This window comes from Triturus cristatus, chromosome 11, assembly GCF_964204655.1.
Source record: "Triturus cristatus chromosome 11, aTriCri1.1, whole genome shotgun sequence".
In the NCBI taxonomy this organism is placed as follows: Eukaryota; Metazoa; Chordata; class Amphibia; order Caudata; family Salamandridae; genus Triturus; species Triturus cristatus.
Genome location: NC_140594.1, coordinates 1,064,115,757 through 1,064,134,174, shown reverse-complemented (window position 1 = coordinate 1,064,134,174; position 18,418 = coordinate 1,064,115,757). Strand labels below are relative to the sequence as shown.

General features: G+C 44.0%; 1 protein-coding gene across 1 annotated transcript in view; it reads right to left on the bottom strand.

Annotated features, from left to right (window-relative positions):
• The window catches only part of LOC146785986 (uncharacterized), a 42,816-nt gene that overhangs the window by 13,695 nt on the left and 10,703 nt on the right, over positions 1-18,418 (bottom strand). Inside the window, exon 2 of the mRNA XM_085635388.1 lies at positions 12,039-12,180. Coding sequence (XP_085491514.1) covers positions 12,039-12,045 — 7 coding nt within the window. The 5' untranslated portion in view covers positions 12,046-12,180. The remainder of the gene's footprint in view (positions 1-12,038; positions 12,181-18,418) is intronic.

The following is an 18,418-nucleotide window of genomic DNA, read 5'->3' as shown; positions in this document are numbered from 1 at the left end:
AAAGTGTATATCAAGGGATCCTTGCTATAGACTGCATGCATTGCACTTTGCACGAGCAATATGCTAGTTTAATCTCTGGTCCACCACCCTGGTGCCTTTACTAGTCCAGGAAACATACATGTGTTTTAGGGAGCGGTGGGGGATGCGCTACATGGGACATTATTAGTAAGTTTACCATTCCTCAAAGAAAATGTATAAGGAGAGAATTGTAAGAAGATGTAATAAGGGTTGACAATCACTTTACTATCGTTTTGTTCTCCTCGTGCTGTGTGGATACAGATGGTCGATTCATTTTAAAAGGCAAAATGTGTACATTTAAGCCTGAAAGGTTTCTCTGCCATCCCATGGTTGCCAGGTGATACGTCCTGTGGTGACAAGTGGAAAGAATTGGAAAAAAATTATGAGTAAAAAATATTGATTGATTTGTAGGTTACCAATGTTTAGCAGGTACTGATATTCACACCTTAATTGCCATTGATCTGTTGCCATTATTCTGTTGGAAGCAGGAGCATATCGTGTCAGGGAAGAGAGACGGGGTGGGGGAGGGAAGATTTTAGGGGTGGTGGGAGTCGATGGAGAAAAATAAAAAATAATTTTTAAAAAATGTGTGTTGCGCTCGTCTGCTCCTCTCCTCTTCACTGCAGGATGGCACAGGCTCCCAGCCTGCCATGGGGCCAATCCTGAAGCTGCTCTCATGCATCCCAGCCTCCCCCGCGGCCAATCCCGAAGATTCTGTCATGCATGAGAGCAGCTTCAGGATTGGCCTGAGCACTGATGGTTTCTGCTCCGGGACAGACCGGGAGCCTGTGCTTGCTCTCTCCAAACCCAGCAATGCGAGAGAGCTTCACTGCGCATGTGGGTTTGGCCTGCCTGAGACGGTCGGCCACACCCACATGCGCAGTGAATAGTAGTGCCCAGCACTCCTCCTCCAGGCTATTACCATGGCCCCGCCTCCAAGCCATGGTACAAAAAAATTGAAATGATAATAAAATAGGGTTTAAACCCCGTTTGAATATGGTTTTATTTTTCATGTTTTTTAGATGCTGGCGGGGGGGGGCGACGCTCCTCCGCCATAGCGGAGGAGCCGCCGCTGGTTGGAAGTGATAGAGTGAGCAGGAGGCATTTGGAAAGGGCCCATGGCCCTGTCATGAAATGTTTTGAGTGGGAGCAGAGTTGTGTTGAATGGATCTCCTGGAGTACACACACTGGTGTCGTAGGTGTTGTTTGTGCACTGGCTGTAGTGGTAAGGTACTGGGCCAGAAAGTCAAATGCCATTCTTTTCCTTTTTTTCCACAATGGAGATAAAGTAATTTGCTCATAATCAAACGATTTTGAACACAATTGAAGTGAATTGCCGAAGTCGGGTTCGAACCCAGATCTCTCGGATGCAAATGTAGAAAAGATACTATAACCAACCTCTTCATCAGGAAATGTCACTTAGGTACTGTGATAAGAGCTCGGTTGAAATTTATTGCACTAAGGGTGTGCAAAGTTGCGTAATCCCCCAATAACCCCATCCACCCCCGGAAATTACACGAAATGTCTGAAAAGTTACGTAAACTTGCTTATAAATTACATAAAATGCACTTTAGTCCATCGCCAGTGAAAGCTGAACATAGGGCTTAACTTGTGTTCGAGATACCTTCTGGGGAACTGATTCGCAGAGGAAATGTCTCCTTCCGACACATTTCCTGCTCAGATATGTCTGCCGCAAGACATTTTCTACTGTAACCAGTACTTTGCCTTGGCATAAGTTCTGACATTATGCATCATTTGCATAACACAGGGTTGCACGAATTACGCAGGTGCCAAATAACCCATGAGGACATGGATCAGGCCTTCCTGTGAATATGTAGGAAGGAAAGAGTGCAAGGAAAGAGTCCTGGCACCATCTTCTAGAATGCATTGAACCCTATGGAAAATGTTCACCTCAGGTTTTCAGGAGTACGTACACACGCTGGGGTCTAAGGCACAATTGTGCAGGTATGCATATTTGTGAAGCACCCTAAAAGCCCTTATTTGGGCCACAGATGTTAGATCCTTTTGCAAGTTAAAGAAGACTTGTGTTATTCAAGCTGTGTTGTGGTTTTTTCTCACTTTATCACGGATGTGCTAGGTGGAAGGATGCTTTACAGTCCCTGGAAGCCATTGCCTCATCATTTTAACATGTTAGACTCTAGAGCCCAGTATGAAGGGCAGCAGGCCCAGGCATGCGTCACCAACACTCGGAGACCCTCCGGGGCTTGAGAACACATTTCTCTTTCCGCAGTCTTATATCGCGAACAATCCCCGACAACAGGCACTCTAGAACGCTGCTTTGTTTGATGACGTCAGCTTGGGCTTTGATTGTGACGTCATTGGCTGGATGCCCCCTTTAAGTACCCTTTCAGAGCCATCTATGTCTGAGGCAGTACATCTCTAAAGATGACCCATCGTGCCTTACGATAGGACGTAGCATTGTCGTGGGTTGCTGTGGTTAAACAATGTTCCCCTTGAGTATTGGACTTGCTAGGTCTGGGCCTTCCTGGATTTTGGTTAATATTCTTAATAAAGAAAGGAATATTGTTATTAAAAGGGTATGTCGTTTATACAGCACATGGTACAGTAGGGTACTCTTTTCCTCGCCCTCTCTCCCCATAGTCCAGTGCAGGGCTCAGATGCTTTAAAGAACAAGATATTTCAAACGATTAAAGAGAATGCAAGGTGGAAAAGGATTTCCTATGCCACACTTAATAATGTGCATCGTCGCTCTCATATTCCCTGCTCTTGTCCTCCATTGGTCGTCCTTATTTCAATCCAGAGAGCTTATTTTAATTCCGAACTTGCCTAGCACGCACTTCACAGTTCATTCATCTATTTTTGCCCTGCGCCTTACGAACGCTGTTTATTTCTGGACAGAAAAATTCACACTTGGCGAGACAATTTCTGAGACCGTCTCCAGGGATCTGATTGGTTGCGTTGACGTGCTGCGTAACTACCGGGTCACGCGGGCTCCACAGCTTTGACTGTAGAGAGCGAAACGTGACTGTGCTGTGTCCAGAGGCGCAACTAGAGCCAAATTTCGGGGGGGGCTGAGCAAAAATTTCGGGGGGGGGGGGGGGGGGGGCTGAACTTTAAGCAATAGGCAGAGTGGAGCTGCAGGGGCTCTTAGAAGGGGTGAAACAACAGCAAGGCCTCATTAACATGCAAATGGTCTTTTAAAGACCTGTAAAGTGCTCGGGTGCGGCTGCTTTTTTGCCCGGGAAGGTGTCTCATCCCGGGCTGCCACACACGAGGGGGGAAGGGGGGGGGGGGGATCGAGGGGTCAGGCCTTTGAGTCCAATGGGTGTTGCGTGCCTGGCTGTGTCTGCTTTCTGTGCTGGTGTTGGCGCCCAACACCCAAAGTGAAATGTGTCTGCTTACTACGGCATTGGACCCTATGAAAGATCTGTCTCACTCTTGCTTATCTTTGATATCAGAGTAACAGCAGCAGTGTAAACAATAGAAGTGTTTTTATTTCTAAAATACGATGGTACATCATGTTAGGCACGTCGATGCGAACTCAAGTTTGTTGTGTTCATTTCCTTATGGTCCTCGCCTTCGCTTACCACTTAGAATAAACCTAGAATAAAGACACCTAGTCCCTTACCGCCATACTCCTGTGCTATCATTAATTGTTTTTAATATCCACACATTAATTTCCGATACCGTTTTATAAGGTTAATAACAAATACCGTAAAACCTTAGGAGCTGTGTCTTGTTTCTTTTCTATGCTGGGAAAGTCTCTAATTTTCTTTGGACCTGTTTCTAGCTTCTTCTTTTCAGAAGTAAGAGTTCCCACCATGAAATAGTTCAGCTTAGTATGTAGCCCTGCTGGTTTTGCTGGCTAGCCTGTAGAAATAAGGTGGAGAGGCGGAGTTAGATGACTTTAGGCCTCATTGAACGCGCAGCGGGTAGCCTGTGCGTCCTCCAGGTCAGATGAGGGTGTGTTCTCTGTGGAGGACCGCCTGTTCTATTTAGAGGCCACCACCTGCACGGCGGGGTTGTCTTAGCCTACAGCAACTCTTCTGTGCTAGCTGCTCCACCGTAGAATGAGGAATCTGCAGTGGTATACGAGGGCCCCTGGCCAAGTTCTGAGATGGAGACTTCTCCACAGTGCTCTGGTGTGGACTGATGCCCCCTTATTGATGACCTGTGTCAAGGAGGAAGCTTTCAGAAACTTTACAGAGACCTCCTTATTGGCCCGGGCATTGACCGTGAGATGCAGCTGTCCAATCAGGACGAGCAACTGGAAATTGAGGCACGCAGGTTCGACCACTGTTTTACCTGATATCATTTTTTCTTCTGTATCCTGTACCCATTTACTTCTTCAGCCATGCTGTTTTACCCGCGGTGCCCAGGTGTTTGCAAAAAGTAGCAGACAAAGTTGATTTACACCCTTCTGGAATGTACTCTACAAATGATGTTAGTAGATTTGGTGCCTCTGGTTTATGAGTGGGTTCTTCGGCCAATCACAAGCTAATAATGTTGGTCATCGCCCCCATGCACTGAAGTCCTTGGACAATGCACCCTTGGGAAAAGAAGCAAGCATGTGTCTTGAATGTGCCTAGATGCCTCTACATGGGTACAAGATCAATCCATTTATTGCACTGTAACGTGGACACGACTAGTGTGTAGCGTAATAATGACAACGTTGTGTTGAGCTGGAAAACTAAAGAAACCATGTAACTGGACAGATTAATATAACTGGTTATGAAACATTTATAAATAATCAGCATGCCTTATACGTGGTAGCTGTCAATAACTGGAGAGTTTGTACCTTTTTATTGCACATCTTTTAATGATTGTTTGATTTTGAAGCGCTGCAAACAAAGTAAGGGCATGTTTGTAAGGCACGAAAAAGAGGTATGAATGTATTGTTGCAATTGTTTTAAATTAAATGATATTCTCACAAAAGTATTGTTTTCTGTCTTTTCTAGAGTTTTACAGATTAAAGAATGCTTGTTTCCTCGGTTGTTTATGTTGCTATGTATGGTTTCATACACGTGGCTTTCAAAATCAGGTTGTTAACTTCTCTGATGGTAGAGCAGCAGTGGGAAAAAAAGCTCTGGCAAAGCTAGTAGGTCTCGCCTAACCAAGATTAATTCTCGTAGTCAATATTTTATTAGCCATGTCGTACAGCATCACGGCTGTGGAAGCTACATATAACATACAATTATACATGAGTAACCGACTAAACATTTTCTGCTCTGGGGATCTAAGTACATCATAGACAATAAGGCTTCACGTTGGCTATTTGATGTCACTCAAAACTCCTTGGTGAAAAACAACACTATTTTTTTACAATTACCTATATGTAATTCATTATATATCAGTCAATGAATCAATCAGGGTTTATAAAGTGTAACTACTCACCCGTAAGTGTCTCAAGGCGCGGGGGGGGCGGGAGAAGGGACAGGTCGGTTGAGTGCTGGGGTCATACGAAGAGCCAGGTCTTGTGTTTGTGCAACAAAGTCTCATATTTGCAGTTGTGTGAGCATCTTAGTGCGGCACAATCTACTGACTAGAATCAGATATGATGGTCCAGGCTGTGCACATGGAAAACCGCATTTTAATGACTTTGTGAACTTCAGATAGTCTATTTCATAGGATGTCTGAAGGAAAGTGATTTACACAGCTGAGCTGCATGGATGGCAATGTAACTACTGCCCATCTTATTTTTCTTAAAACAAGGTAAGCGCAACAGATTGTTTTTAGTTGAACTAAGCCAACAAGTCTACGAGTAGTAAGAGATGGTTCGGTGTCAAATATGGTCCTTTACACTCGGTAGATTACGCTGAGTAAGCAGGGGAGATACGCCTGATCTACTCTGATGGAGTCTGCAAGAGTCTACTTCCTGCACCCCTGCCAGACAGAAATCTAGACACAGAAAGATGTTGTCTGTGATGTGTAAACTAGAAGAGACAATTGTAATATAGTAACACAGTGTGATAAAGGAAGGCAATGAAGAAGAGGTCTTAGGCAATTTAAGTTCTAAGAATCATGTTTTTGCCACATACGAGCCGGGCCTCAAGTTCCACTGATGACCTGGAGTTCATAAGGACTCCCAGACCTCAGTCTGAGGATGACTGAGTATACATAGTAGTGCAATTACTAACTGAATCAGTCCACAATATTGAGACTCACATGTTCCCCTTGTGCATTATATCAAATATATGCATACATAAATCCAAAATAGAGGATCAAATGTATGTAAATTGGTCAAGGGTGTTTACCCAGTCTAATTTTCCTAAAGCCAATATGCATTTTTAAGGACAAATGTTTATTTTGCCGTAGTATCCCCCATTGGATTTTACTTCCCTTTATCTCCTTTCCCCCACTTAGTACTCAATGTGACTGAGTGGTTATGGAGTGAGGTAGCTTAGAGGCTGCAGTTTCATCCCAGGAAACCTCTCTGCAGAGCCTATACTTGGGTACCCTTCATCATCATCCAGTGATGGAGCTAGGCTGGTAGAAGGTCAGTGGTTCATCGTACTCATCAGATTTACCTTAACAGGGCTCCAAATCCGTCAGCACAACAATGGTGGGCAGTGTTAACTTTACTAAAAGTTGAAAAGTTTATTTTAAGGTATAAGAGGGTAACTTATCTCTCTGCCCCACTTTTCCTCAGCGTCCTAGGCCGTAATCCTGTCCCATATACTCTTAATTGATGCTCTTTCAAGGCACAGTCCTATCCTTTATCTCTATATGGGCTTCCAGAGGATACAATAGACAGAGATTTAGGGTCAAGGGAAAGCAAGATTCAAGTGGTTGGTCATTTTCTTATAGGCAGTGAGAATCTGACCGCAGCAGTCTTCTGTTTGAACTCTAGAACTGTTCCCGTTTTCTGGGAGAGGGCAGTCTACTTAGTAGTACCCAACAGTGGTTGAGATAAATTCTGCTGAGCTGGCTCAAGTTCCCATCCAGCGGTGGCCGGCACAGGTAAACGCAGTGGGGCGGGAGGGGGAGTCGACAGACGACGGAAAAGGTATAATTAAATAAATAATACATATTCCATCAACTGGGGGCTTCCGCCCTGCCGCGCCCTGCCCCCAGCACCGCGCTTACCTGACCCGGGTGTCGCTGTTCACATCCTGTTTCCTCCTGACCAGTCGCGGCCGGCATGATACGCGGGTTGGGGTGATGAGGGGACGCAGAGGGACGGGGTTGCGTGGGTGGGTTAATTTAAAATAAAAAAAAGTTAACTTTCCTTCGACGGCCCGGTCCCGCGTCGTCTCTGCTCCTCTCCTGCTCTCCTGCCTCTGGCAGGAACAGGAAGCAGGCAGCCTCCCTCCCCTTCCCTAAGCCAATCACAATGCTGCAATGGCAGAGTTGTGATTGGTCGGGACGCCGACTAACCAGGCGTCTATGGGGAGGCCATTGTCTCCATGTAGGCTGCATGCAGCCTATATGGAGAAAAGGCAGAGTGCGCATGACTAGTTTGGTCGGCCCCAGTGGGTCGACCAAACAGTGAGCGCCCTCAGCAGTGGGCAAGCCACTCCTCCACTGCCCTAGAGCCGCCGAGCCCACCTGCCCACCCCCAACCAAACACTTCTGCTTTCTCGCAGTGCGATAAGCAGAAACATAAAATGGTAGTTTTACCATTTTATGTTTCTGCTTCTCGCACTGCAAGAAAGCAGTGGGGCGACGCTCCTCCGCCCTAGTGGAGGAGCCGCCCCTGCTCCTAACTCATATTGCCATAACAAGTCCAGAAACCTTGATCAAAAATGGTGCCTGAGAGTCTCAGACCTCCTTAGTGTCTTAAATTCACCTGAGCCTACAGATACTAATCTGCCCCCACCGGGGAACACGCACACCAGAATAGTAAGGCCAGTCGTAGAAACAGGGAAAAGGATATGGGATAAAAGAGAAAGCAGAGGCATAGGACTCAATACTCTTCCTCAGCACCTCTCTTCTTTAAGGAGGTCTGCAGGTTGTAGTGGATCTCTACAAGATAAAGATAGACAATATCTCAGATATTGTAACTAACTTGTCATAAAGAACACTAAGTGTAACTGGATATACCTTAGAACTATCTTTGTATCATGCAATCTCTGTATTTCGATATGAGGGGATTTCTGAAAACTAAATATAAATACAACTACACTAACACACTTCTTTCTATGCTTTGAACAGCTACCTCAAGGACCTACTTTACATCTGTTAAACTTCAAAGTAATAATTATCATTAACATAATTTTGTTTCTTACTGGTTAGCAATTGTATACATATCTTAGAAATATAGCACATGACATGCATTAGAATCATACATATGTACATGTGTAATATTGCTCTCTTGAAAGTCCTTCATTTAGCCTCATAGGAAATCTTGATTAAAAATGCAAAACTTAATATCAAGAATTCAGATAATAGCATGGAATGAGTTAGAAAAAAAGCAGTGTTTTCATCATCACATAACGTTCTGCATACTTCTGTGTAATCTAAATATCCATGAGAATATTCCTTTAGGAAGCTGTGTCTCCTGCTAATGGAAATCTGAGACCAAGCAGTGAGGTTCCTGGTGCAGAAACATTGTAGCATGAGTACCGAGCAAAGGGCGCTGAGAATTTTGGGTACTGCCTCTAACTGGATGAGGGCCAACTCGTTAATCCTGAGCAAAGACAAAACTGAGATGGTATTCTTCTGCCCTGCCTTATATCTTGAACCCAAGCATGATGGCCAGATTCATTCCTCCTTTTACCTACATCATCTTTTCAGGATCAGAACTTAGGGATTTGGATAGACTCTGACCCATCCTTCAAGGAGCACATTTACATCATGTGCAAAACAGGTTTTATGCTCCTTGGATTGTCAGGAAAATCCTCCCTTTCATCCTGTCCTCCGCAAGGAAGGGCAAGCCTTGCACTTGTCGAGGATCGATTATTGTAACTCCCTCTTTGTAGGCTTTTCAAAGAATCACCTACACAAACTTCAATTGCGCCAGAATGCGGCAGAGCAATTGGTGCTGGGTCTGAAAAGAGTTTTTCCCCATACCTGAGGAACTGGGGAAGCTTCATTTGCTCCCTGTTCTGAAGAGGTGTCAGTTTAAAGCTCTTTACTATGTCACAAAGTTCTTGATAAACAGGGCCAGCATTCTTACCTAGACTAGGCCCTTCATTTTCTTATTTATTACCACACAACTTAAGATCACGACATGCTGATTGGGTGGTCATCCCCAAATTCTGTAAGGCTAGAATGAGGGGGCTGCTCTCTCTCTGGCTCTCCACTCCAACTAGAACCCTTTCTCCTTTAGAAAAACATCAAGAACTTCCTATTTTCCAATAGCATCCTAATTTGCTGATCTCTCTGCTATAGTTATTGAGGCCAGTCTCCCCCTTTCTTGAGATCGGCTTGGATATGGAGTTTTTCTGCTGGTACCTTGAAGCTCTTTCACTATTTTCCATCTAGAGCCAGGACATTTTGTTCCTGTAGAAGCGGTTTGCAGTGGCAACTCCTATGCTATGGTGGAGGAGCGTCACCCCCCGCTGCGAGCCAGCTGAGGGAAGGAAAAATAAAGTGATAATAAACCCATTTTATTATCATTTTCTTTTTCTTTCTGTGCTTGAGCCAGCAAGTCAAGTCTGGTCGGGCAGGGCTATGATGAGAGCAGGGGGAGGAGCAGTGCACGTTGTAAGTGCGCATGACAGTTTGGCCAGCTGTCTAAGGTCAGCCAAACGGTCATGCGCCCATCGATCTCTCTCCACCCGAGCTGTGTTGTACAGCAGGGAGGTGTAGAGGCACAGGCTCCTAGGACCTGAGCGACCGTTATACAAGCCCACTCAGGCCAATCACGAAGCTGCTCTCTCATGCTGTGTTACCTGTATGAGCGCAGCGCTATGATTGGCATCTAGGAGCCAGGCAGTGTGCACCAGCCTCTGGGGAATTTGAGTATAACCGGAACAGACGAACCCCGAGATGGCGGTCGGCAGCGGCTGGTAAGTGATTTTTTTGTTATTTAACCCCTCCCCCCCACAACTCAGCGCAACCCCCTTAACACGCGTTAAGAAGAGCAGCTGCTATTGGCGGTTTGCACTTTTTAAATTACCCAATAGGACGATCAAAACTATGAAGAAATTGTATAAGAATATTCAAGATGGCTGCTGTCTCTCTAGACACGCGAGAGTTCATGACCGCTAGGAATCATGGTTCATTGTCAGCGAACTGCTCCGCATCTGTCTAGCACACGCGGCCTATCCAGGCAGCACCAGTACTGCGAAATGACCGGCAGGCTTTCGCTGAAAGGCACTCAGCACAAGCAGAAGTTAACAGTATTTTTAGAAAGCATATTTAAGACTTTGGCCTACGTCTACATTGTAGAAATATACTTTTTAAAATGTGTTTCCAACTTTCTCAGTTGAAAGCTTGCATTAGCATGTCAGTAAGGCACTTTGAATGCGGCTAGGAGACTGTAGGAGATCTGGCAGATTTCCTTTCTGATCATAAAGCGCTTGGGCCTTGCAGCTTCAAGGCGCATTTTATGGGAGACTCATCTAATGTTCAACATGATTTTGGTCTGACAGGTTAGCGCTGCAGGGCTACAGAGCGGATTGCCAGCATTGCAGTGATATATTGGCGCTTTTAAAATCCCATACATAAGTGGTATAAAGCCACTCAGGATCCCTCGTTTCTCATTCATCATTTAAGCCACTTAGGCACCTTTTGAGCACTGTGGCTGTGGGTTTACATTGACATTTAACAGGCCAATTTGCGTTTCCACTTACACGCCATGTTTTTGGGAAGGGGACATGCACTACCAGCTTTTGAGCAGCCCTCCAGTTGCAAAAGGTGCAGATGTGCCTGGACTCAAGTCCATAAAAAAGAAAACAAATCATGCATTTTGCACACACCAAAATGCAGACTCCTACAAAAATCCTTCCTGTTTTTTTTGTGATAAGTAAAAGAAACAGTTTCTTCCTTCAAGCATATGTTTACAAGATATGGACAAAGCACAATGCTCTCACATCTTTTATAGTCAAGGGTTCTCAGAAACAAGTGGAGTCTTTATTGCCTAGTCTTTGAGGATTCATGGCTGCTAAGATGAGTTCAATAATTACACTCTTGTAGCGTTTTCTGGATGATTAGACATCACAATGCTTTTTTATTGTATTTACTCTTGTCTCTTGATTTATCTAAACTGCCATTCAAATAGGAATTACTTTGTAAGTGCTGCGTCTATTGTTTTCCTCTGGGTGCATTTAGCTAACATCACAGCAATTCAAAGGAAGGGCAGGCCTGCGCTTGTTTGTGCCTTGTGTTTAAGCAATACTGTTTCTCATTCCCTTCTGTTACGTCAATGTGTTAAGTGCTTAGAAGTGGAGGGAAGGCAGTCAAGTATTTATTTCAGAAGCAGCACATGGTTCTCTGTGTTCTTGTATCCTGGGAGAGAGAACACAGCAGCTGGTGGCAGTGCTTAATTTGAGCCAGTGGTTGCCGGTGGGAGCCACCTGCACTCATTTTTGGGGACAGGCACTTATTTTTGTGCATCAGACATTTACATGAGCAAGAGAGGGGAAAATGCAATAAATGGAAAGATGGAGGAAGAGAAAGAAGAAAAACCGTCACCAAGGGAGGAAACAAGGACCGCCAAGAGTGTGATAAAGGGGCGCGGAGTGTCTGGTAGTGCATTAAAGTGGCCTGAGGTGGATTAAAGACCTCGCAGCCTTGGTATTTAGTGCGCCGACATTTAATTGCACCGGTAATTGGCTTTTGAGTAGAGCCCTAGGCACAAGCACTCATTCTTTCACAAATTAAACACTGCTGGTGGGTTTCACCTGTTTGGGGGGGGGGGGGGGGGGGGTTGCTCAGGGGAAGTTATACTCATAGGCACTTACTTACTGAAACTGACTTCTTGTGCAAAATGGCAAAGCCAGCAAGGCAGGTTTGGAGAGTAATATGAACCTCCACTGCGGCCTACCATGGGGCCTGTTCGCAAACTGCACTTTGTTGGATGTTTACTGATACTACAATAGTACTTCTCGTTTACTACAAGGTTATTCACGAACTTACATAAAGAGACCTACCCCTCATCTATATTTCGTGCGTGGAAATCTCCTCCCAGGTTAGCAGAGCCAAAAAGTTCCCAAAAGAATTGTAAATGTACACCAGCTCAGACTTTGAGTAAGTCCAGCACCACACATGGCCAACCACTGGAACTGCAACACCCTTCAAAAGAAAATCACGGAGACTTGAAATAAAAGCCCGTAGGAAATAATGTTAAATAAACTAACTTATTTTGACTTTTATAAAATATATATCCATTTTATTTCATGTTAAAACATGTATATCTAAATATTTTAATATATGTTTTTAATACACTTTTGAAATGTTAAAAATACATTTAACTTTAACCTTTTGCACTAAAATAGTTCAAATTCATTATATATATTTTAATCATTTTAAATACAGACTGAATAAAATTAATAATTTTACTGTGGGTGTGCCATTTAAAAATAATAATAATAATTATACATTATATAAATATATTTATCAAAATTTTAATACACATTTAAGATAATATTGCTTTAATATGTTTTCTTTATTTGTTTTAAATTTAAAATATATATATATAATTATTTAACATTAATATTAAACATGAAAACATTTTGACAATTTTTTTTTATAGTTTAATAAACTTTTGTTTTGCTGTTCCCTGTGCTTGGCCAGAGGGAGCTCTATGCTCCAGTGAAGGAGACCTTCGCCTACATGTAGAAAGCTACTAGTGGTGACTTTATACTTGTTAATGTATCCCCACCTTTGGGTTCAGAGGGTGGGTCTTATAAGTCTACACTTTATAGACTAACTTTATACTCCGAAATGATAAATAGCCAAAAGTAGTCAAATTACTAGGAGGTGTAAGAGTAAATTTACATCTGAGCACATTTGTGAATATGGCCCTACCAATTCATTTATTTGTAGGTCATACTTAGGGTACTTAACTACATGTTGCTGAGCTGTAAACAGATAGTACTGGTTTAGCGGGGAGGACATTATTGCAGGATAAGCAGCATATTAGCTTTTTAAGGAAGCACATGTGGGTGTCTTGAACACCTGTGGCATTGTGGAGTGTAGGGCCCACATCTTAAACACGCACTGACAATGGCAATAGGTCTGGCTTTAATGTGCTTAAGAAAAATCTCTCCTTTTTCACTTACACAGGCACACCACTCACACTGCACTCATATGGGCACAGCTCTTACCCTGCATTCACTCAGGCACACCTCTCACACTGCCCTGACACAGGCATCCCTCACATCCTGCATTCATAAAAGCAGATCGCTCAACCTGCGCAACTCTCACCCTTCCGACCCAAATAACCCTTCCCCTTGCACTCATATAGAAACACCCCTTTTTTACCATTCACAGTGGCACGCCGCTCACTCCGCTTTTACACAAGCACACTGCTCACCCTGCCCTCTCACAAGCACAAACCTCACCCTGCAGTCATAAAGACATGCATTCTCACCCTGGACTCAAATGTGCACACCACTCACCCTGCACTTAAATAAGCACACCTCTCCTAGGAACTCATACAGGCAGACAGCACAACCTACACTGACACACTCCCAACACCCACCGTGCATTCCCACACGGCCACAGCTTTCACTACACTAATGCATGCCCATGGTTTGCCTGGACTCGCATGGGTACACTATTAACCTTCCACTCACTCAGGCATTCCACTCATCCTGCATTCACACAAGCACAACTCTCATCTCAAACTCATACAGGCACACTGTCCAACCTGCATTCACATGGTGACACCGCTCACACTGCACTTGCACAGCCACACCACTCCACATTCACTCCCTTGCTGATCTCACGCATGGTATAAACCATAATGATTGTGGCCCTCACCCTGGTCCTAGCCAGGACGGACACTGTTAACACATGTCCTGAGTTACCTATCTGCTGCCGGCTTGTGGAGTCGCATGAACCCACACTTTTATCCACAATAGATGCGGTCTGCCCCCCACCAACATAGTAACAGAGGCGCCTTTTTTAGTGCCATATATTTTTTTGGTCCTCATATCACCAGTATCTGCAAAACCAGACCTTTCGGTAAAACCTGTCCCAACCTCAGGTCAGTAGCATTATATCTCTGGCCCTGCCGTTGCAGTCCTATCAGTTTCCTAGTTACTGGCTTCATGCAGGTGTAATCATAGGACACCTCCTTAAGACATTGCCATTCCATACCATCTTTGGAAATCGTCCCATATCCTGCTACGGACGCCCCCCAGAACCAGATCTGATATCCATTCTGCATATACGTCTTACCTCCTAGAGCCAATCAAGCCCCTTGGCAGGTAGGGGATCCATCCAACGCTTACAAATCTCTCTTCTAGCTAAGAGCATCAAATAAAAAAGCAAGGCCCTCCTAACTTAGAACTTAGTTCCATATTCTTATGTTAGGATTTCCTCCCAGTTCAACTCTTCCACTAGCGTGCTACACCTGCACTGTTTGAAACACATATTAAATGGAGACACTGAGTACCCCTTAGCTAACACATCAAAACAATCTGGCCGCGGGGCATGGGGTAGTCATTTACAAGATATACACTATATATTCCATGACTTGCTGGGAATGATGAACATGTAACTCAGTGATGTATACTTATGTTACTAAATGCTGTAATATTCCTCACCCACTGCTTGGAGATTGTGTGCAATATGTTATGTGGCTCATGATAGCCTGAACGTTGAAACTGTACTACTGATGGACAACAAGTTACAAATGTAATGTACCAGGCAATAACTTTAAAGGCAAATAAACATGTGTTAAAAAAAAATACTGTGCACTTTACCACTGCTAACCAGTGCTAAAGTGATTGTGCTCTCCTTCAAACATGGTAAAATCGGTCTACACCTAACTGGCACAATTGATTTACTTGCGCGTCTTAGTATATTGTACTACTTTTACCCAAGGCCTGTACATTAATTGCTCCTCCAGGGCCTTCGGCACTCATTGTGCTAGCCACTAAAGTAGCACTTTTAAAACATTTTTCAGACGTGCCATTACATCCTGTAGTGCAGATTTAAACCTCTATTTCAATTTGACAAAATAAACATTTTACCAGGCTTTAACTTTCCTTTTTCATTTTTATAAACACCCCTTTGGTAGGCCCTAAAGGCTTAGAGGGCAGGGTGCTTTGTATAATGGGGATCATGTTTACTAAAGTTGTACATGTCCTGGCAATGAAAAACTCCTAAAGTCATTTTCACTGTTGCAAGTCCTATCTCTGCCATTGACTAACACTGGGTTACCCAATTACATTTAATAAGTGCTAACTTTGGACTGGGAGCAGATAGAAAATTACTGTTTACATGTGAATGAATCGCAAATTAAAATCATATTTAATGGTTAAGCCGGATTTTAAACCAACGTTCCTGAAAATGGCACTTTTAGACAGTTATTTTCTTGTCCTAATCATCTCTGTCTTTTGCCAGAGTCCTGGGTCACATGGGAATCATATCACTGTTGGGGTTTCTGTATGCTTCCAGACAGTAATACAAAGGAGGGCTTAGGTGTGGACCAGGTAGTCCATCCTAGCAGGTTGACTGGGGGGGGGGGGTGAACCTAGCCCCATTTGCACTTCATAAAGCTTTGCCTTCTACACACACACATACACAGAGGAATCTGACACCGGGCCTGCCTACCTTTTGTCACCTTGAGAAAGTCTGCAGCCTTGACAGGGGAAAGGGAAGACCTGTACAGAACCAGATGTGTGTGTAGAAGAGTGAGATCCCCCCACACTCAGGCTGGCACCAGGTATAAATATTAGGCCTCTAGACCCACTGACAGAGCACTCCTGGACCTGTGGGAGTCACTGCTCTGATGCTTGAGGGGCTGTATTGCTGTTTGAGAAGGAAGACTTGACTGCTTGCATTCATCCCAGGCTACCCAGATTGACCCCAAGGGTCAGTTGGCTGACCTCTTATGTGAGCTAAAGGGACATAACAAGCTTCAGACCGGCTGCAACTGGACTTGCCTGAGCTCTGTAGCTGGCATCTGCTGGAGTCAGTCCTGATCCTCAAGCGGTGCCTCCCTAGGTCCTGGATGGACCCTTGACTGGCGTCGGTGAGGGGAAACATCCTTTACAACGCGTACATTACAAAGCATGTCATTACCCAGCATTTTTTACTCCGTAAAAACTTTTACAGCTCAGGGCTTTACACAGCAAACCATTAAAACGCACTACCCATTACAACGCCCCGGTAGAGTTAGAATAGTAAATTGCGTTGTAATGGACAATGCGTTGTAATGGATTGCGATGTAAAGCCCTACGTTGAAGAAGTTTTTGCTGAGTAAAAAACGCAGGGTAATGGCACGTGTTGTAAATGCGTATGGAGTAAAGTGTCCTATTCTACAGTGAGACCTTCACCTACAAGCAAAGGTGAAAAGCCTGAAGTTTGGGCTCCTCATGACCGTGAACAGTCTCGTTTGCACCAAGACTCCGAGGCCTGAAATGACCGCCAATGCGAGGCTCCAGCAAAACCAGTTCTTTACATCAACAGTGACCACCAGCGACAACCGGCAATGCAAGATCTGCACAGCGCACTACAGCAATGACAGCCCATTATGACCAACAGTGCGAAGCTTTAGCAACGAGCATCCATGATGACTGACAGGATCTTTGTGTTAAAGCGATGACCGTCTGTGGTACCGGGCCTGCTCTTTGCACTACGACAACGATCATCCGTGACGCTTGACCTGCTCATCGTGGCCACCTCACTGAGAACGGAACACTTTGCATTGGGCTTAGAAGGTAACTCTTCAGCGGGACTTACCTGGTCCAGGTATTGCACTCTGAATTTGTGACGTTCCCCCTGTCTACCAAATGACCACAAGTGGTGCTTTGTGCTCTTAGGTGATATTTTTACTTAAAACTTTTACATTGAATATCTCTGGTTCTACTGATTTTATTTTTTAGTTTTTCTGGTATCATTACTTTAATTATTAGAGTTTACTCTATTTTTCTAAATTGGTTTGGGATTTTACTTTTCTTGTGTTGTGTTTTCTTTTTATTATTGTGTAGTGAGCTGGCCCGCGTGTTCAGGTGATGAGGTAGACGTAAGCGAGATGGTTTTATGTAGTTTATTAAGTCCTTAAATAGAGTAGATACAGAGCCCCACCAGGAGCAGCCGCCTAGCTGCTCAGTCCATCTTCCGACAGACCCACACACACCAGGCACCCAAGCATTCCACTCACACTAACATTCTACACGGAATACTCACACTGGCTGAGCAGCTAGGTACAGGATGAAAGGGATCTTAACATGACCTGAGGATACTACATATTGTTTGCGTGCTGCATAAATACCTTACACTTTGCCTCTAAGTTCATCCTTACGGCTTTGCGCCAAGCTACTAGAGGGTTCAGCACTGGTTATTTAATTACTTTTTTCGTTCACCCTGACGACGATTATGGTTGTTGCCTGAATGTGGCTTCCAAGCTCTTCAACTAAAAACCCAATATCTTGCAGTGTACATCTGTGGTAAGGCACCCTGAACACTCAGAGAGGCCCTAAAGCAGCAAAGGACTGCCCTGAAGCCTTTAGGTTGGCGAAATTGAGTCAATCACCCATCCTGGAGTTTAAATAGTTTTACTGTGTGTAAAAAAAGGAAAATACAACCTTTGTGACTTCAGGAATCTATTTTTCATCAAAACTATGTTAGAAGGAGGTATTTCAAGTTACATTTGTCAGCATAATGTACATTAGGAGCATAGATAAGATTTGTGCCAAAGTGATAACACCCCAGACCACACATTTTGGCCCCTGAGAAAATGTTTGTGAGTACCTGTGGTATAGAACAACAGCATATCATAGCAGTGTTTAAAGCTTCCAAATGAGACACTGGGGCTAGCAATAGGAGTTGCGAAAGGTCAGAGCCGTTTGTTATAGTTTTTAATATGTTCAAACAACTGCTCAAATAATTCTTCCCAATGATGTGCTATGGGGAATTTTTGGAGCCTCTTAAGTCTTTTTCGATCTCTATGAAGCGAACAGTTCGATATCACCAACATAGTTGTAAAATTTCAATAATTTTCAGTTTACGTTATTGACATCTGCCACACACAGTGCCAGTGCATAACAGAGGGAGAGACAACTAACCTGCTACTGTGTTCCACTGACACAGTTTTTCTGAATCCTCTGGTATCAGATGTTGTTCGACAGTCTCTTTAAAGTCTTTCTTGGGATCAGGTTGGTGATTCAAAGGAAGATAGGATTGCTGATTCAAAGGAAGATCTGATTGCTGATTCAAAGGAGGATCTGGTTGCTGATTCAAAGGAGGAATTGATTGCTGATTCAAAGGTAGATCTGATTGCTGATTCAAAGGAGGATCTGATTGCTGATCCAAAGGAGGATCTGAATGCTGATTCAAAGGAAGATCTGATTGGAGG